Below are 21,367 nucleotides of genomic sequence, written 5' to 3' on the forward strand. Positions count from 1 at the left end.
GTGGTAATGTCCAACTTACCTGTATGTATGTATTACTATATGTTCCATTCTATGCATCTGATGAAGTGGACAGTAGCCCACGAAAGCTTATGCTCTAATAAATTTTTTTCTCTCTAAGGTGCCACAAGCACTCCTGTTCTTTTTGCGGATACAGACTAACACGGCTGCTACTCTGAATCCACAAAGTAGTTTACATCCAGTCTAGCCAGCACATTGTGAACTAACTATTCAAGTTGATGGCCCATTAATTAAAACAATGGGCCATAGAAGCAACTTGTCCCTCTCCAGTGAGCCTTCCTGTGGACAACTTAGCCAGAATATGAGTAATGGCTACTCCTAGGAGTCAGCAAAGCATGTAACGGCATGTAACTTGCTCGTGTGACCCTGGACTCCTTTTTGTGCCTGTAAATTTGCACAAACTAAGGGCTTATCTTCACTACAGGGATAAGTCGACCTAAGTTATGCTACTCAAGCTACATGAACAACAGAAATAACGTAGCTGGAGTTGACGCAGCTCAGGTCAGCTTACCCCGGTGTCTTCACTGAACTGTGTCGACAGGAGATGCTCTCTTGTCGACTTCCCTTACTCTTCTCAGAGAGCTGGAGTACCGGGGTCACACAGAGAGCACTCTGCCATCAATTTAGTGGACCTTCACTAGACCCACTAAATCAATCCATGCTGGACCTCCCGGTAGTGAAGACCGGCCCTAAGACTGAGAGCAGTCCCTACACATGGGAAAAGGTATAAAAGAACCCTAGAAGCATTTCCACTTTGCCCCTTTCCTGCCCTGATCTCTTGGCTATGGACTTACACTAAAAGGAGCATTCTGACCAATGGACTGAGGACCTTCCCATATTTTGGAAATTACCAGAGACTTTACAAGCTTGCAGTTTATTCCATCACTGCTACAAACCTGATTCAAGTACGCTGTAGTGAACGTATGTGTGATTTCTTGGGCCATTTTAAGTCTCCCCCTTTCTTTTCTCTTATAAATAAACCTTAAAATATTGGATACTAATGGATTGGCAACAGTGTGATTATTGGATAGGATCTGAGTTACATATTGAGGCTGGCTACATGGCTGATCAATTGGGATAGAAGGACCCTTTGTTTGATTAAACTAGTTTTAAATAACACATCATAAAGTCTAGTGTACGTGCGGTGAAATAAGTGCTGTAATGCCTAAGGAGACTGCTTTGACTTTTTGTTAACCAGTGTGCTAAAAATCAAAGATTACTTTTGTTACTGTAAAATAACCACCAGTTCTGGGGGGAGACTGCCCTATTTCTCAGCAGTTTGTTCTGAATTTGGCATCCTCAGCTGTGACCTACTGAGGCCTGGTGACAGTTGTGCAGTGTCAAGATGGTTTATCCCTAAAAATTGCTTCAGCATTAACCTACATTCCTTAAATCACATAGTTTTTACTGCAAAACTTGACCTAATCTGGTCAGCTTCCATTTCATTCTGATGAAAAATTCAGCATCCAATATACATATTTCATTTTTGTTTTGATGTAAAGTTCTCTTCATAAGAAAGAGAACTTTCATAAAAGAAAGAATACTTACTTGCAGCTGGACTGAGTTATCCTGGAGGCCTTCTACAATGGGGGAGAATCTGTCAATGTTCCTTTCTTCTGCTGCTGTTGTTAGAGCTTCCAAAATTTTTTCAAGGCTATAGGAAATTAGAAGACAGTTCCATTTATGAGACATAATCTCCCTCACATACATCCCTTATTTTTTTACCTGCTGGGTATAGGCATCAATTTCTTAAAAAGAAGCAGGGCTATACATTTTAAACTGTAATTTTGTGTTAAAATGGAATTTTTGTTAGAAGGAAACTTATCTTAATTTAGCTATTGAAACCTAATTGGAAATTTACAAACAATAAAAATCTAACACAATGGGAGTGGGGAGGAAGGATGTCAATTTTTTTTCCATCTCCCTCCCCCCATTGTTGTAAATTTCACTGTTACTAATAAATTTCTTATTAGGTGTCAATAGCTAACTTAAACTAATAGTTTCCCACTAACATAAATCCTAATTCTCTTTTTAACACAGAATTATAATGTGCAGTGTATGAACCTACTTGTTTAAGAAATATGTGCCTATAGCCAACAGGTAAAAAAGCAAGGTATTAATTCAGTTTTCAGGAGCGAACATTTTAACATGCTGTTATTTTATATTTCCCACTTGTGGAAAACCAATTATGGTATACTTGTTAGTGATGAAAACACATTAAAACGTTAAATTGTAAGAAGGTTCTTAAATCTGACAAAGTGGTGGTAACATGAAAGATTTACTTTCAGTTCTAAAATTAATACATTTGAAATCAAGATTTTCTAAAAATGGACGTTTCCGTAAACTTGTTCAACAGATAATGACTATTTAAGTACAATTAGAAGTTTTAAAAAGGTGTATTGTATTTCATGTATAAATACAAAACTTACATGTTTTCCTCTCCAACAATGCATATAGCAGATAGGAGTTTTACAACATCAGTCATCATGTTAGTTTGTCTGGGATCAATTGCTCTGGCCAGCAGTGAAAGGCTCCTTTCTTCTCCCATTATTCTTTCCAACCCATACTAAAGTAAAATCAACAGATAACGAAGGCTTAGTTCTAAAAACTCATGCAAGCAAAATTGCAACTTAAGAAATGGCAAATGTGAATGATACTGACATATTAGTCTAATGAATTTGTTAACTGGCATTTTCAGTCTGCAAATTCTGCATTTTCAAATACAAATACTGAAGCTGGAGTAAAGAATAAGAAATGTTTCTTTCTGCAAGAATCATGGATATCAATGTCCAACTGATGAAAATTTTTGCTCCAGTCCTCTTTGACATCAAGTTAATCAATATTGAGTGATGTGAAAAAGACACCAAAATGGTCAATCACATGGTACACAAAATCCCAAAAAGATCAAATGAATTGTAACAAAATTACCATAAATTTAATCAAAAACTTTGAAGAAATAATAAATTCTAAATAGCAGTAGCAGAATATGAATTAACTGTATCGTCCTCAAAGTTGCATTTAAACTTTTTCTTCTCTCAATAATGAACAAACATGAAAGACATACAGAATAATTTACACTACACCACATCACTGGGAAAAAACAAAACTGCGTGTTCCCACAGAAAAGACTTATCCATAAGGTGATATAGTAACAGCCATATAAGGATGCAAAACGAATTTGCTGGGGATTGAAAGTTTTTTTCATCCGACATTTAATTTTAACTCTTGACCTTGAGATGTTAAGAAACTCATTATTCCCTGAAAAGCTCTGAATGCAGCACACAATATTCCAGTAAATCTTAAAATTTCGTATGTAGTAAATTCACTAAATATCAATTTGAGTCCTTGTCAGATGGTACAGGTATTTACAGACGAGCATAAACCATCATTACAATATAGTAGTGCATTTTTCCAACTGTTTATTAAATATTTAATAGGGAAATTTGATGTTTCCAAGCATTTTTCATTGTTAGGAATAATTGAAAAGATTAATGAAACACATGAAAAGGCCCAAAGCAACATTTGCTTAGGAATGATATTTTTCAACATCTGAAGGTAAAAGAAAACATTAATTTATTTTCTAAAAGACCATTCTTAACCATCTTAACACTTGGATTGTTCATCCTCGTGTAAATGTGAAGACACTGAAGAGCTGCTAAGTCTGTACCTATACAACACAAGGCTCACAACCCCTACAATGACCTGAAAAATGAAAAAGGAATCCGACATACATGGAAAGATGGACAAATTGCTATGGATGAATACAAAAAAATAGAGCAACCAAATCGGGACAAAATCAGAAAGGCAAAGGTACAAAATGGGTTACATCCAGCAAGGGACATAAAACAAGAAGAAGTTCTATAAATACATTAGGAGCAGGAGATAGACAAAAGAAAACAAAGGTCCACTACTTATTGGGGAGCTAATCAAGGATAATACCAAGAAAGCCAAGACTTTTTATGCCTACTTTTCATCATCAAGGTCAATGTCAATTGTAAGATTCTTAACACAATTAATATTAACAAGTGGGAAAAGAATACAGCCACAATAGGAAAAGAACAGGTTAAAGAATAGTTAGATAAATTAGATATTTTCATGTTGGCAGGGCCTGACTAACTTTATTTTAGGATACTTAAGGAACTAACAAAAGCAACCCTGGGAGCATTAGCAATTATCTTTGAGAGCTCCTGGAGGGTATGTAGGTGACATCCCAGAAGACTGAAAAAGGCACACAGGGTACCTTTCTTTGATAAGGAGAACAACCACAACCCAGGGAATTTATGGACCAGTTGGTCTCACTCTGATACCTTAAAAAACACTGGAAAACATTATTGGGCAATCAATTTTTAAGCACCTAGACAATGAGAGGGTGACAAATATACAACATGGATTTGTGAAGAACAAATCATGCCAAACCAACCTAATATCCTTCATTTACAGGAATACTGGTTTAGTGAATATGGGGAAGCAATAGATGTGATGCATTTTAATTTTAGTAAGGCTTTTGACACAGTCACACATGACAGTCTCATGACTAAACTAGGGAAATGTGATTTAGATTAAATTAGGATTAGAATTCAAAATGACCTTGATGAACTAGAGAACTGAAATCAACATGATGAAATTCAATACCAACAAATGCAAAGTACTACACTTTGGAACAAATTTACCATTTTGAAGCAGAATATCAGGTTATCTGTACCTTTGTGGTGGTGTTCTAGTTAGGAACCTATTAAAGAGTTATCTCCATCCACAGGTTCAAGGGAAGGCCCTCTGTGACACAGGACCAGAAAGGGTTAAGCAACTTGCAGGCTAATTGACCCAGATTCAACCTTTAGAGACATTTTAGTACATAAAGATTGTGCTTTTTTTGTGCGTTTACATATATATTGTTTGGTTACATTGTCAACCCCTAACAGTTCATGTCTATTGCTGTATTCTGTTAATTCAGAGATCAAAAGGAGATAACATTTAATTGAACTGTAAATGTAGTGACATCACCCTCTTCATTTCTCTTTTAAGCATATAGTAAATTACCTGTAAATGACGGGAGATAGGCAATCACCTTATGTTAATCCATGTAGCTAATTACCAGTGATGGTTACAAAATAGGAGGATGCTTTGAAGACACTACTCTTCACCCAGGGAACACCTGCTGTCAAGAAGCTGACAATAGCATGCCAGGGCTCTGTAAAAACTATTGGGCCCTGATGCTTTCATCTCAGATCTATTTAAGCTTCATCAGGGGAAGTTTGAGTAGCAAGACTGAGGTCTCCAGTTCCATTCTGGATCACCTGGATATTAAACATTGGACTGTAACCTATGGACTAATTCTAAAACAGCTTTTTGCAACTCTAAAGCTCACCATCTCTTATACAAAACTGACCTAAAAACTCTATTCATATCTGTATGTACAATGATATTTTAACCAATTCTCTCTCTCCTTTTTTTAATAAATCTTCGTATTTGGGTAAGCATGTATTTGGGTAAGATCTGAAATATTCATTGACCTGGGGGATAATGTAGCCAGTCCTTTGGGATTGATGTAACTGTTATATTATGAACAAGATTTTCAGCAATCCTCATCATGTGTGACTTGGCTGTCTGGGTGGCAGCTCAGGGCTGGGTTGCTTTAAAGGAATTTCTGAGCAACCAGAAAAATATTATAGAAGCTGTTTTGTTGATGGCTTCATGAATCTAAGCATTAGAATAATCATCAGTTTGGGGGATTGTCTGCCCCATTCTTTGCAGTTTGCCCTAGTTGAGCAATCTCAGCATGGCCCCCCTAGGGCCCCAGTCACACCCCAAATGAACCATCATTATTCAGATATTTTGTGATTTGGTGCGAGTTCCTCAATAGGTACGTCAATAAAGACAGGACACATCTTTAAAGTCACATTCCCACTAGCACTTTTTGGAGCATTTAGAAACAATGAACTGGTGCCTGGATTTTTTATAAAAGATATTTCTAATAAGGCATCAGAGTTTAGGAATTTATAGAGGGACATATGATCAGTCAACTTGATCTTGAAACGTCAAAGACAGTATCATGACAAAAGTTGGAAGAGCTGTTCCTAGCTGGTCAAAAGGAATACTTATCAATGCTAAACAAAAAGGAAAATCTGTGGATAATGATGCAGCAATGTCGAAAAAGAGAAGCTCAATTTTCTTCGGAGTTTAAATTATGACTATATTTAATGGATCATTATGATTTCACTAGCTAAATATTAGCTTCTTGGGTTAATTTGTATTGTTTGTTTCTTGGAGAAAATTTAGTGGAAATTACATTTTATATTAAAATCGCAATAGGTGATTAGGCTATGTACTTAAACTCTGAAACCATGTGCACTGCTCAAGAAATTAAATGAGGTCTTGAAATTTTTTAGCTTTACAATCAGTCCACAAATCAATCCATTGAACTATTAGTGAAACATGTTGTACAGATACTCAGCTTCACGCTGAGGAATGAAACAGAATAGAGGGCAACTATCAAAAGACACTTTCAATTACAAAGGATGTTTCCATCCGAACAGAAGAAACAATTTCAAAGTTGTGGTACTGAAATAACATTTTCCACATTAAACTTGTCTTTTAAAGCAATAGACAGTGTTCAACTTATTGACTATGTTTAGTTGTCAAGAGTCACAAATTTCCACTTGGATCAGAATATTTGGTTTGAGTGTACAGCACAATCTATGCACGTTAATGGATCTGGGTTTAAGGGGCTGAAACATAACTGTGGTTTTCTTTCAGATATAATATCTGAAAACCATTCAAGTAAATAAAGTCATTTCGGGTTAAATCATGGTAATCCATGTATCTAAATCATAATGTAGCATAGACTACCTTATGAATAAACTCAATTATTTAGTAACAACAAATCACATACCTTATTATTCATAAAGGCCTTCAAACACTGTACGATCTTATGCTGACTCCTCTTCACAACTCTGTCCTGACTGAATTGATATAAAAAATTTAAGTTGTAATTACAATTTAATTACATATTACACAAAATTCAAAGTTTACAGAAAATGTTCTTACGGTTTTGTTTCAACCAGTCTTTCTAAAACATCCAGCAATAACCCCAGTCCTTCATGTCCAAAGTTTTCAACCCAACTAGAAGAGAGAAAAAAAAAAAAAGACACCAGTGAAGTACATTTTTAATATCTCAGATTTCAGATACTGAATTATTATTATTTATTATTTGTATTATCATAGCATCTAAGAGCTCCTGTCACGGACCAGGACCCACTTGTACTAGGTGCTGTGTAAACCAGGCAAGAAGACAGTCCACCCCCCAAATTGCTTTGCATTTCAATCAGTTCTTTTGCATATGCCAAGAGCCTTCAAAGATATACAACATAAAATAATAAAATTTAAACTTAACTCAAAACAAATGAACCCCAAATTCAGCAGAAATAATCCTGAACAACTTTACTCATTCCTATATCAAATTAAATTTTCAAAATAGGGATTACTGATTAGCTCAAAGAGAACACTGGTATGATGCATGCTTTTCTGAAGCTAGCCACCAAGCCATCTGTTTTTTGGAAAAATAATTTTAAAATTTAAGAAATCTTCCATAATTCAGAGTAAAAACATTATTGTGTATTAGTTGTGCAAGCTTCCAGGATCTCTGGGAAATCTCAGCTTCCATCAGTGTCAGTCATTCCTTTCCTTCTGTCACTTCATCAAGTTTGCAGTTCTATCGGATATCTGAATCCATATGGGTACTTCTGAATATATCATTTTTAGAAAACTTACTAAAACAATTAAAATGTTTTCTTTGGTTCATAAGAGAAAAAATTAAAGACATCATGCTCTGAAATATTTTGACAGAGAATGGATTCTTATAACACACTTATTCTTTCTCAATCCAAGCAAAGTGTGAATTAAAGAGTTGTTCCATGTTTTAACACACTTTCTCATTAGTAAAATTTTTGACTAATACATTACTTCTGATAACATTACTAGAATTTTATCTTGAGACATATCCTCATTTTCTTTTACTTCATCTAAGTAATGCCCCTCTTATAGGAAGAATGCAGGCCCAGAATTTTAACCAAAAGGCTGCTGAATTCTTTCAAAGAGCAAGCACTCAATAACCCTGGTTCAGCCCTATGATAGCTATGAATTCATTAGGGCTTTAGGCAAGACTTATTTAACAGCTTCACTCCCACGCTTGTAATATTAACTCCTCGTACATATTAGCAACTTTATTGTAATGAAGAGTTTTCCAGAAATTGGATTAGAGAACCAAACAGTTCCAAATATTCATGGTACGTAACATTTTCAAGTGTGTTATGGTTACAAAACACAGAGAATGATAACAGATATTTGGGAGAATCAAAACTATTTTAGAATGAAGAACAAAATTATACTAATTTGTTATAGCAATCTAGGATGATGACCCAGCATGTTGTTAGATTTGAGAACTCTTTCACTGCAAATTTGACAAAACGCAAAGAAGACACCAATAGGAGATTTCCAAAAATAGCTACAGCATTCGACCCAATGTTTAAGAATCTGAAGTGGCTTACTAAATCGGAGAGGTAAGAGATGTGGAACATGCGGTCAGAAATCTCAAAAGAGCAATACTCCGATGCAGAAACTACAGAACCCAAACAACCAAAAAAGAAAAATCAACCTTCTGCTGGTGGCATCTGACTCAGATGATGAAAATGAACATGTGTTGGTCCGCACTGCTTTGGATCATTACCAAGCAGAACCCATCATCAGCTTGGATGCATGTCCTCTGGAACAACGGTTACAGCATGAACGGGAGCGCTCCTGCAGCAGCGTTTTGAAGCACGAGTGTGGTCACGTGCAAGCGCTGGGAGAGCGCTCTCCCAGCGCTCCTGGTAATCCACCTCCACAAGAGAATTAGCTCTGAACGCTGGGAGCCCAGCGCCCAGCACTCGGAGCCTGTTTACACTTTAAAACCCTCTGACTTGCTGCACTCAGGGGGGTGATTTTTCACACCCCTGAGCCAGCAAGATAGAGCGCTATAAAACGTAAGTGTAGCCAAGCCCTTAGAAGTGGGACCTAGATGGAGGAACTACACCTCAAGAGTACCTAAAAATCCAAAGTCACAGGCAGTGTCTGGACTCTACTCAATCACAGGAAGCTTAAATGCACAAAGCCCCATCATCTTGGCCCAAAATAGCATCCTGGTGATTGACCAACAGGGGATTTTTACCAGGACTGGGACAGAGAGGAAGAATTGTTTAGTGGATAGGGTGCTAAGCTGGAACTCATGAGACTCTGCCACACACTTCCTGTTTGACCTTGGGCAAGTCACTCAGTCTCTCTCTCGCTCTCTCAGTTCTCCACCTATAAAATGGAAATAATAGTGCTTTCTTATCTTATAGGAATTTTGTGAGGCATTCAGCTACTATGGTAATGGGGGGGCACATAAGAACTCTAGGATAAGATGCTAAAAATCCTACATTGTGAAACAGGTGTTACAAACCCTAATTCCCTTCCATGGATATGCATAACAGAACCAGAAAAAGTTTCTGAAACCCTGCAACACTGTGCTCTCCCTAAGGGCTTACTACCTAATAGCTTGTTTAAAAAATTGAATATTTAATTTATTGCTTAAATTGTATTTGTAACAAAATGTAAGAATCTGTATATTAAGCAATTGTGTATTACTTTCTTGGAATATGAGTAGGAAACTATTAAGTTTTAAAATTTAGGATTTTGAATATGCTAGTCCTAAAGGTTTAATTCTGTGCAATGCTTTCCGAAAAAAATTTCAAAATAAACCTTGGCACATGCTTTAACAAAGGGATAACCTGAGGTGCAGGAAAAAGAACGCAACAAGAACTTATACATAATTTGCCCTAAAAATGACAGCTACTCTTTGGTAAAGGTATCCAGCACTGAATTCTCTAGTCACACCTGTATTGTTTTTATTTAATTACTATACAAATTATTTAAATGATTTTCCTTTCAAAAAATGGAAGTCTATTCAACTGTGCAAGTAATTTTGGAAAACCACTCACCCTTAAGAGGTATGTCTTTTTTCAAAGGACAAAGAAGGCAACTAATAGAGAAGGCACTCACCCCATTCCAGTGGAAACAAATAGGAATGGACCCCTTTAAAGTTAACAGTTTCTATTAAAGATGGATAATGCTCTCTTTTACTTTGTCTCAGTTTTTTTTAATAAGTTGATGGAATATATTATTTGTAGAGTGAACTTCATTTATATTAAAGCAATTGCTGAACAGAATACTTAAATTAAAAAGATTAATGCTGGTTCTTAGATATGAGCATATATTTCTTACCATCTCAGAAGCTAACATTAAGATCAGATGTTCTCAGCTAGTTGTTTTAACATTGATTCAAATACTTAAAAAGAAACTCTTAAGATGAAACAAGGCATTTAATTTAAAAAGAAGAGTGACTTACTGAAAAATTCTGGAAATGAAGTACCAACAGAAAAATTTCATTTCACTACTACTTTTCCTAAAATTTAGAATAACGCAATATGTTCATCTAAAAATTGATCCCTGAACATATGACAACCTTCCTCCCAGCTGCCAATCTAGCTAAAAAAAAAAATCCTTAACTAGCACCTTAAATTTCAGTACACAACTTCCTGCAGCACCCAAAACAAACGAACCAATACCCTTTTTCTGTTCACCAGATACCCTTCCTTGTGTTTCTGAACTAATTTCTGCCCAAACTTTCCAATTAGCAACCTTATCTAATACACTGGCTCCTTCTTTGCTCGGATTCATTTACTTTGAAATTAGGTTGCAGTCTAAACATTCAATTTAAATGAGTCTCTCTAGCAATGGCTAATCCTGTACATGTATCCCCTGGAAAAAAGTTCCTGTCTCGCTGCTAGGACTCAACAAAGATAAGAGCCGAGAGGAAGCGGCCCAGGGAAACGCAGTTAATTAAAGGGATGTGGCTACTATTGAGACGGTCCCTGGGTAGAGGTCCGGAGTAGTGGGCGGGCCCAGGGTCACCCACCAACTGCCCCTGGTGAAGTGGCTATACCCTGAGAGACGGGAATTTAGACAGGTCTAGGGAAAGAACTGTACATGGAACTGGTACTCCACAGAAGGGGGCTGAACCGAGACTGACTTGGCTGAAGAGTTGGGGTCAGAAGACTAAAGGATAGAGGAAGAGAGTCTCCAAGGAGGAAGCCCTAGGGACACTGCTCCATCCCTGAGCAGGAACCTCTGCACATAAGCTGGCCAACTAGGGTACTGAAACAGGACCTGTTGGTTAGACTGAGGACTGAACCCAGGGAGGGCTGCAGGGATGCACTGAGGGTACCAGGATGTGTGACTGTGAAGGGATTGAGTCCAGGAAGAGCTGCAGGACATTACTGAGGGCTTTGGGATAGGCCCGGTTGGACAACGTACCCCAGGAAAGTTTTGTTTCGCTCATGCACTGTGAGAGACTCGGTCGGAGGACTGAGTCATTGAAGACTCGCCTGACGAGCGCAGTGGTCGCACCATGAGCAGAGGAAATTAAGAAAAAACTGCAGGTGCGCACGCGCACACACACACGCACACACACTCTCACGCAACGGGGGGTGCTCACAAGACATGAGTGTACCCCATTACAGAAGAATAAATATTTTTTTAAAAACTGTTTAAATGAACCAGCTAACATCATTAAGCATTCAGTTACATCATTTACAAAAACAACCACGTAAAAGCAAGAAAATTAATAGTTAATGACATCCGGATTAGGACCATTGAGTGTACGTTATACAGCACACAAAGCTTGGGCTCTGACTCAGGTTCAAAGCCAAGCCCCCTTCCATCCACACAGAAATCAGTCTGACTCAGACCAGGGACCACTCTGGACTCCAGCCCACCAACACTGCTAAGTGGGGTGGGGTCAGAGCACAAGCCACACTGACACAGATAAGAGCCCAGGCATTTTGCAGTGTGGACGCAGCTCAAGTCCTGGTTGCCAGACTTCAGGTCTGGAAAGCCAGCCAATGTTATCCCACAATCCCAAGAGCTGCATTTCCTAGCTCTTCCAGCCCAAAACTTCCCATTTGCTTCCCAGGAAGCAGAAGCAACCTCCTGGTTCTAATGCAGCTGATTGGCATTTAACCCTTCATTTCCAAGCAGCCTGCTCAACTGGAAATACACTCAACCCCAATGTGTATTAGCTACAACCAGCACTAAAAAGTAATTCTGCATCAAGTGTGCTGAGAGCTAGCCAGAGGAACACTGTCAGATTCTGGTTAACCTATGGTACAAGGGAGGCAAGAAATACAACTTCAGCAAGATACTACAGAGTTGTATACGAGCAGTTGGCAACACTGTGGATCAACCCAACAGCAAAACAATGCAGACAACATGTCAAGTGGCTGAAGACAGTATTACGAAGTCAAAGATGCAAATGGCATTTCTGGGAACTCCATCTTCCTTCCTTTTATGAGAAATTCAACCAGGTACGGGGAACAGTAGCAAGTACTGAGGTGCATGATAATCTGCCTAGGGGGGATGGCACCCGTATGACACCTCAGTCAGGGTCACTGACAGAGAAGAACCAGCTGCCTGATGAATGGCAAGCAATGACCCTGGTGCTGGAGCCATAAACTGAAGAGAGTATGGATGGAAAAGATTTCCAGCTTATGGCCCTATCAAGTTATTAATACAAGCCAGGGATTTGGCATGTTTCCATTCAGAGTGAAATTCATGCTATTCCCCTAGGGTCCCCTCTTCCCCTCTGACACGACAGGAGAGTCAAAAGGGACACAGCAAAAAGAAGAAAAAGGTTAACCAAGTAGCTATAATTTTTTTAAAACTAGCTACTCACTGACTGCTATGACCTGGAGCTCCATAACGAATAGCCTCATGTACCCGCCCCCATCCTATCAAATAAAATGCACATTAAAAATCTGCTACGCCCACACTGACTCACACCATCTGTAAACTGAGTCCCCCTCATAACTGGCTGTTATGAGTCCAAATAAAACCGGAATGTGTATTTGGTCCATAGCTGGCTTTAATATGCAAGTACAAATAAAAGCAGAGTGTTGCTGTCAGTCTGTGTTACGAGGTCCCATAGCAGTCAGTTGGTTCTTTGCATGTACACAGAGAACTTGTAAGAAGCCTGTCCTGCATCTCCATGCAAAATCAGCATCTTGTTGATTTTACCACAAATTTTCACCCATTGCTAGAGATGAAAGCAAAATTTTTCACGGAGTAGGAACTCCAGATAGTGGATAGTCAGTCATATTCTGGAGCAGGGCACACTTACTAGGGCCACCTCTGTTACTCACAAGCCCCCTCCTTTCCAGGATATGCTGATCAGTCACTAGGTGTCTAAATAACTCCACGACATACACAGATGGCTGTCCTCAACTGGACTTGAATATTCCTACTCAGGGACCTCCAAAATATCAAAGTTCTCTAGAGCTTGCCCTGCCTGAAAGGACTGAAAACCACAGCTATTGATTAGGTCAGTTGTAAGTCCCACCCATCTCCCCAGAAAAATGAAAGGGATGTAATAATCATTTCAACTGAATTTTGTATTATATTACCATGATGTCTGAGGGCTTTCAATGCTGTCCCAAAGGACATTTGAAGGGGCTGGTGTTTTGTATGTGAATAAATAATGCCCATTGATAAAAAGTATCTTTTCACCTTGAATGAAAGATTCTAGATAAACACAAATGCAGACTGTGTTGCAGAAAGACCACATGGAGTATCAAAAAAAGATAAGGATGCAAGAAGGGTATTAGGAAAACAGAGGACACACACCTGGAAGAGTGCCCAGAAGAAAGGTTGAGGAAGAAAGATACAGCTCCTTCTGCTGTACTCCTCAAGCTATTACTTGCGCTCATAGCTATCAGACTGAAGGCTCCACTTCAGTTCTTGCTCCACCCACACATCATGAGTCCCCTCTACACTATTATGCCCGGCGGACAATGCAGCCTTTGGACAATTCAGTGCCTACCTGGACCATGTCACAGACAATGAACACCACATAGTACAAAGAGATACACCACATGCCTTCCTCCAGTCCAGTCGCAGCTTTCCCAGACATAGTACCCCAGAAGAACAGAGGGACAGGAGACACCCAGGAAAAGCTCAATGTGTCATTTGGGGACATGCACTTTTCACTGTTTTGGCACTATTTATTGTGTTGTGAGTTTTGATAGTGGATGGTCTGCCTTTCTGATTTTTTACACTGGCATGTAAATACCCGTGTAAAATAAAGTTTTGAATTTGCACAGAAGGCTACAGTAGCATATTTTCTTATATGTAATGTTAGAAGTGGCACAAACTGTAATGAACGTGCAGACTCAATAACTTTCATAAAAAAAATTTGAAATTGTCGTCACAATAATCCCTAAACTGTGAGTTGCAGTACCTGGCCAGGACTGGAAAAAAATGCATAACATCTCTGTACGTTTCATAAAAGCTTTTACAAAAATACATAATGCCAACACATTAAAAAAAAAAATACCACAGCTGCCCCACTCCCATATATAGAACAATTTAAAATACCATTTAATTCCCCCTCATGCATGGGACCACGTAAACCCATTATGAGTGCACAAAGCATCCATGATTTCTGTTTTGCATGTAAATCCAGCACCAGTCATGCATGACAGGTACACTGTCAAACTGTGTGTACCGGCTCAGAAATCCAGCAATGTCTTTAGTCCATTCCTGGTCAAAAGGTTCCCCGCTTTGTCCTTGCAGACATTGTGCAGAACACAGCATGTTATAATAATGTGGACTGCTTTAATGATACCAGTATGCATAACAGAATATCAGTCTGTCAAATGTACATTCCACCCCCATCCTACAGCTAGAGAATGTGTCACTCCATCTTCTTTGGTCAAGTGCTCTGAAATCAGGGTATGGTTTCATAAGCTATGGGAACATGGGACAAGCAGAGTCCCCTAGAACAACAGTGGGGACAGTGACTCCTTTTATAATGTCATTCAATGAGAATAACGTCCCAACTTCTCCACAAAGAAAGTCCCGATCTCAGAAACAACCTGGCATCAAGCATCCTGCCAGTGCGCACTATATTAGTGTCCATTAATCTGCTCCAATGGTTGACCAGGGCCTGCCTAACCATGAAGTAGTACCCATTGTAATTTGTGTACTTATGCTCCTTGCAGAGGGCAAAATTATAGGCTCAGGTCCCAGCAATGACCCCAGCACAGTTTGGAAAGCCTACTCTCTCAAAGCCAGTAATTACTTCAAAAACAATTTGTAACGCCCAACACCTTTGAGTAATCACTTCACAAACATTTGTCACATCCATCCCACAGTTGATTTACCAAGTCCAAAATGGTTGGGCCATGGACCTGTAACAGTCTGGTGTAACCCACTTCCAGATCGCTATAGCAACCTCCTTCTAGAACAACATCCTCTCTCATATGGTGCTAAAGGGTTGGGGCAAGCTAATCATAAACTTCTGCTTCTTCATGTGAGAGTTCTGGACCCAGTGTCGGTCACCCCAAGACCACATGACTATGTGATCTCACCAGTCTGTGCGTTGGCCCTGCTTCAGGAACATCGGTCTACAAAGGAGCAATGTGCACCTAATGTAACAGGCATGTGCAGCATCAGCTGGGTTGCAGCTGGCACGTCAATAGCCCCTTCCAAGGGGTGCCTTTGTCAGTTCACAAACTGCCAACAGAACCACAACCTGCATCTGACATATGATTTGCCTGATTGATCTCATGAAGTGGAAAACTTCCTCCACCAGTTTGGATTCCAGGTTGATGGCCCCAGCTGCTGGGGACATACAGACACAAAGTGGTTGGAGTGGATGAGCTGGCAAGTGAAAACCACCCAGAACACTTATGGGTCAACTCCTGCAGGACAGACAGAAAAGTTCTCCCACAACCTACTGTGAACCAACCGCTAGAGTTGCTTCAGCTTGCAAGAACACTAGGAACCCTAAAATACGATAGCGTATGCCCACAGAAGCTGAAATTCTGACTTAGGTATGCATAGTACAGTACAGTGGCACCAGCAGTCATGAGGCCTAACTTTTCAATACAGTGTGGATGCTCAAGCATGGGCTTGGAAAAAGTTGGCGGACATGGGTCACACAGACCTCAGCCTAATGTGCTGTGTGAGCATTCCGTGATGCTACTGCAATAAAAAAAAAAAACAAAAAAAAAAAACTGTTATGTGTGTATTGACTCACTTATACAAATGGTAAGAAACAGTGGAAGATGTAAAAATAAACATGGAAAACTCCCAAAGTAAAAAAAAAAAGTGCTTAAAAGTAACAATGTAGTTACTGTATCATTTAAAGAACTGCATATTTCATTACGACAAAAAAAAATTATGAACCATAGTTAACTAATTTTATTCATTCTTTTTGTGATCTGTATTTTTGTACTTAAATATTTCCCTGGAGATACTGTTAAGCAGAAAATAGCGTTTAACATGTTTAGCCACTGGTAACTATTACTTGAGAAAAATATTGTACCATTAGTTTAAAAGGATAACTCATTCATAATAAAATCATGTATATGGACTATTATTTGAAGTGGGTAACATGCTTTAATACATATTTTGTTTTGTTTAAGAAAAGGTAGGTAAGTATCATCCCCCTGCAGATGCGCATCAATCTGAATAAGAGGGGTAGTTGTCTAATGGATTCGATGTGCATTCTGTTAAGCCACATATGAAAAACTTTGGATGGGCTATCACCAGCAGGAGAGTGAATTTGTGTGGGGGGTGGAGGCTGGAAATCACTTTAGATAAGCTATTACCAGCAGGACAGTGGGGTGGGAATAGGTATTGTTTCATATTCTCTGTGTATATATAAAGCCTGCTGCAGTTTCCACGATATGCATCTGAGGAAGTGAGCTGTAGCTCACGAAAGCTCATGCTCTAATAAATTGGTTAGTCTCTAAGGTGCCACAAGTCCTCCTTTTCTTTATATGAAAACCTAGTTCACCATCTCCAAAAACACAAGCTTCAATCGTTTGAGCAGCACTACTAGCTACAGAAATAACCTAACTCATGAACAGCCAAAAAATGGCACCCTGCTCATACTGGGAGTATTCCGTTGAATTACTGGGGCCTAAAGCTAGCCACCGTACCTCAATTAATAACCTTCCCTTGATTACATTTTCTGCATCTGAAGGAACACAAAATTTAGTTGTGTGGAAAGTTTCAAGTGGTAAGAGTATGCCATTTTTGAAAGACAAAAACACAGGCAAAAACTAGGTTTTCAAATCAGTTCAATGTTTTATTCCTTGGCAAGTCAAGAACTATTAGCAGAGATCTGAAAAGAATTGGATATACTCTCAGTTTCAGAGAACACTTGATAAAACCTTGTTTTGGTGTAAGAACTAAGCCAAAATTATATGGAAGCCAAAACAGGGCTTCGTGAATGAAATTAGTTGCAGCTTTTTACGCTTTGCATAATTTAAAACCACTGTCATTCCCTTTTTTAGTTTTAATTTAATAAATCGGAAGTTTTGTTAATTTTAGAATTAGAAGGGCCCTCAAATGAAAATAATTATATGCACAAAGCAGTACAATATAGCTACAATTACTTTTACGTGGGGAAGTGAAGGAGTAATCAATACAAAGCCTAAGGCCCACTCCTCCCCTCCAACCAACACTGCCAACTAAAGAACATCTGGAAAAAAAGAAAGCTTAGAGACCTTGAAATGTGGACCATCATTACAGTGAATAGCTTGATATAAGCAGAAATCTTTAGCTTTATCATGAGTAATTAGCTTCTCAGCATCAACACCAAATTCTATACCCACCTAACTATTGCACATACTCAGTCAACCTTTCTCCAGTACCAGCCTGAAGGAGCCACCTTGCAATTCCAGACAAAGACAAATAAGTGGTATCACATACAGAGTTTTGTGATCCTAAGCTTTGCAAGTATTAAAAGGTGGACAGAGTTAATGAAAGTGCTATCCCACAGTAAAAGATTTAGATTAAGTTAACTCTAAGTTGTCCTCACATTTCTGCACTTATCTTCCATTATATAAAATGATGGACGAAAAGTCTTTTTTTAATCAGACTTTTTAAAATTTAAAGTAAATACGTATTTATGTTTTAAAAATAAACCTATTTGAAATTATGACAATTTATGTTCAGATTGCAACTCACCATAGCTATTACAATAATTTCAATTCAATAAAAATATTAAGCAGAACGTTTGCTGCCAAAGTTTTAAAGAAAGTCAAACAACTGAATGTGTAGAAGTCACTGGTTAAGCACCTGGAATCAGAGCTTGCTGAAGTGCTAAGCAACCTTTTGATGGCAGTAACCTCTTCAGCAGGCTCAGAGAGAATGCCTTCTCATTTCAGTTTATTCCAATAGTTCAGTTCAATGTTTAGTTCACTCACAGCTTGTTTTCCTCTTCCAATCTATGAAAAAAATCCAGTTGAGAGGCTGAGAACTACTATTTCTGAAATCTTGAGGAATGTAGTAACCAGAAACAATCACTTAATTCACTAACTACAGGTAATATTTCCTCTGTTAATAAACCGGTTTTAAATGCAAAACATTTTGATAAAGCTTTTTATTTAACTAAAAAAAATTAAAATGCTGTTTTTCTGCATTTTTAATTGAATTCAAATTTCCATCCCAATAGAACTTAATGCACATCACAAAGAAAAAATTAATCATTATCCGGTAAAGAAGAAACTAATCATTCACCACTTTTCTAATATAAGACATAAAAATTAAGAATCTGAATAAATGTATGTTAAGTGATATAATCATTTCAGAAAGCATGTATAGACAGTGTATCTTCTGGTTAACAAAAGTATAAAATGAGCATAAAGGCTATATTTATTTGCAAATCAACATGTTTTAATGGTTCCCAGCCAATGAGAATCAACTTTTCTTTAAGAAAATAACTAAAAGTGGAAAACAAGATTGAAACTGGTGATTTAATTTGCTTTATTTGAATCAATCCATCCTGCTGTGTAATCAACAAAGACCCTTGAAATTTTATTTTCATGTTTTTGCCAGTTATTGCATATTTTAAAGTAACCTGACTCATTAATATTGTCTACATTTTCGTTTCCTTTTAATACAAACTGTGTGCCCATAAATATTTTTCAATTATTTATTTCCGTGAAGTATATTTCCAATGTACAAAGGGGAAAAAAGCAGTCAGAAAAGATTGCACAAGTCAAGAAATATTGAGCATGTTGGCCTCTGTCCTGACAGAAGTTTATTGAATTCCATAGCTTACAACAAAAAGTTATATCTTTTCATCCTCAGTAAAAAAAGAAAACTGCAACAAGAAAATTATCAACTAATCTAGAAGTGATCACTCTTCAGGAAATTTCAGATACAGAAATACAGATCAGCCTGCATTTCTTTGTGCTTGTCAGCACAATTCACCACCAGGTTTCAATAATTTAACTATAAATAGCATTCACAGATGACTAGACGTGCAAATATTCTCTCTACCTTTGCTGAATATTCACAGCAGAGTTTCAAACATTCTCACCAGGAAAGCTTCTTGTGAAATAAAGTACAAAAACAAAATAGTTTCACATCAATATTTAACAAACCTGGATAAGAATCCAACAATAAGCACTTTGATAGAAAACTGGATAGTGCAATGTCCAACCTTTTAAGAGAAAAATGTTCAAGGAATATTTTAAAAACTTACATACCTTAGCAAACTGAGTGAGTTTTCCCTCCAGAAATAGACAAAATGGGGCGACAGAACAGCAATACTAAACAAGGAGGTAGAACTAATGGAGATAGTAAGAGCCCAAACTACTGTTTACAAATTTATTTCCACTGTGGTCTTGGCCTTCTGACAAAGAGAAGCAATAACTACTTCCTTTTTACATAGAAGTATGGCTTCATTTTCGTCACATAGAAGGTAGGCATGTGAAAATTCATTCTCCAAATGTAAGGTGAATGCTGAGTAACAAAAGCTTTTAAAAATAACGGAGGGTGGCAACTGATCCAAGCTCTTAACAGTTTTATCTTCAGTGTATGTCATCATGATACTTAAGCTAGTTTTGTAAGCAATTTATGACTACAAGCAGGATAATTCTCATTTAAAACCTGCTAACCATCCAAAGTGAAAAAAGTCATTACTGAAGAAACCAACATCTTGTAAATTTAAGACTGTGTTGAAAGGCTCCAAGGCCTTCTGATCCATTCCTCTTTGATCATTAATAGGACCACAAAATACGTCACTCTAAAAAGTCATATTTTGACTTTTTTTCAAATCAACAGAAATGGCAGAGAATATTTCTTGTCACTGAGTAGAGAGGCAAAATTCTGAATTACTTGTGATTTAAAAACAAAATCCATAATAATACATTTTGGTGGATTCACATATAAAGAAGGTTAAGAATTCTAAATGCTGATTCCTAAACAAACTATTTCTATGGTTTTCCTACTCATAAACTATCATTTTCTCCCTAAACTGGGACTGACTGAAAAATAGCAGCTTAAATTTAAAAGAACCCTTTTCAAGCATAGCACAATAAGTGACTAAAATAGCAGCTGAAGAATGTAAATCAAACAGGACAAAGGAAAATTATTTTAATATTGCAGGTTATTTAGAACTAAGAATTATAACAAAATTATATTCTGATGGGTGGGTTTTTTTTACTCTAAGTTTACAAAATGAAATTTCTTTTAAGTTTTACAACCAATTTAGTTACTCAAAATATGTAGTTTCCATGATAAATATTTCTTAACTTTTGTTGAAGAAAACTCATATTAAGACCTTTGACAAGGAGAAAAGGTGCAGGTGACAAAATAATAAATTTGATACCTTAAATCTGAAGGTCAGCTTTAATACACTATCAAAAACCAATTTCCACTCATGTGTCAGAGTCATTCATCAGGTATGTTTAACAATTATAACCTATACTAAAACTTTAATTTGCTCCTAACTCTTACTTGGGGCGATTAGGTACTCAAAAGCAACAAGTCTAGTGGGACCTACAAACACTTAAGTCATGCACCATAAATTGGAACAAACATGAACAAACAGCAAAATATATGTAATCCTTCCATGGAATTTGTGTAAGCTACATGATGCCAAAAATGACTGGAAAGTGCTTTGGTTGAAAGTGCTAAGCAGAAGTCTACAGATCACTGTAGCGAGGCAGAGTGGGTCCCTGCCACCTCAGAAAGTGACGAGCCCCTCCGGACACCAAAGTAGGCAGAGCAAGGAAGCCCTGAGCCCCGCAGTGTGTCAGGTGTGGCATAGGAAGTGTAAGGCCCGACCCCAGAGCTCACAGAGAGCAGCCGCCGGGGAGATCAGATGCCTCCAGCCTACCTCCCGGTTGGGAAACTCCAGCAACCTGCAGCAGACCCAGTAGCTGCCCAGGCCTCTCCCAGGCCAGCTACCCAGAAGAGT

At 38.0% G+C, this 21,367-nt stretch overlaps 1 protein-coding gene across 1 annotated transcript in view; it reads right to left on the minus strand.

Annotated features, from left to right (window-relative positions):
• Positions 1 to 21,367, minus strand: part of DIAPH3 (diaphanous related formin 3) — a 504,443-nt gene that overhangs the window by 396,139 nt on the left and 86,937 nt on the right. The window contains exons 6-9 of the mRNA XM_073325081.2: positions 7,063 to 7,137; positions 6,908 to 6,977; positions 2,448 to 2,584; positions 1,567 to 1,672 (exon numbers count right to left, since the gene is read on the minus strand). Coding sequence (XP_073181182.2) covers positions 1,567 to 1,672; positions 2,448 to 2,584; positions 6,908 to 6,977; positions 7,063 to 7,137 — 388 coding nt within the window. The remainder of the gene's footprint in view (positions 1 to 1,566; positions 1,673 to 2,447; positions 2,585 to 6,907; positions 6,978 to 7,062; positions 7,138 to 21,367) is intronic.

The sequence above is a fragment of the Lepidochelys kempii genome, chromosome 1 (assembly GCF_965140285.1).
Source record: "Lepidochelys kempii isolate rLepKem1 chromosome 1, rLepKem1.hap1, whole genome shotgun sequence".
In the NCBI taxonomy this organism is placed as follows: Eukaryota; Metazoa; Chordata; order Testudines; family Cheloniidae; genus Lepidochelys; species Lepidochelys kempii.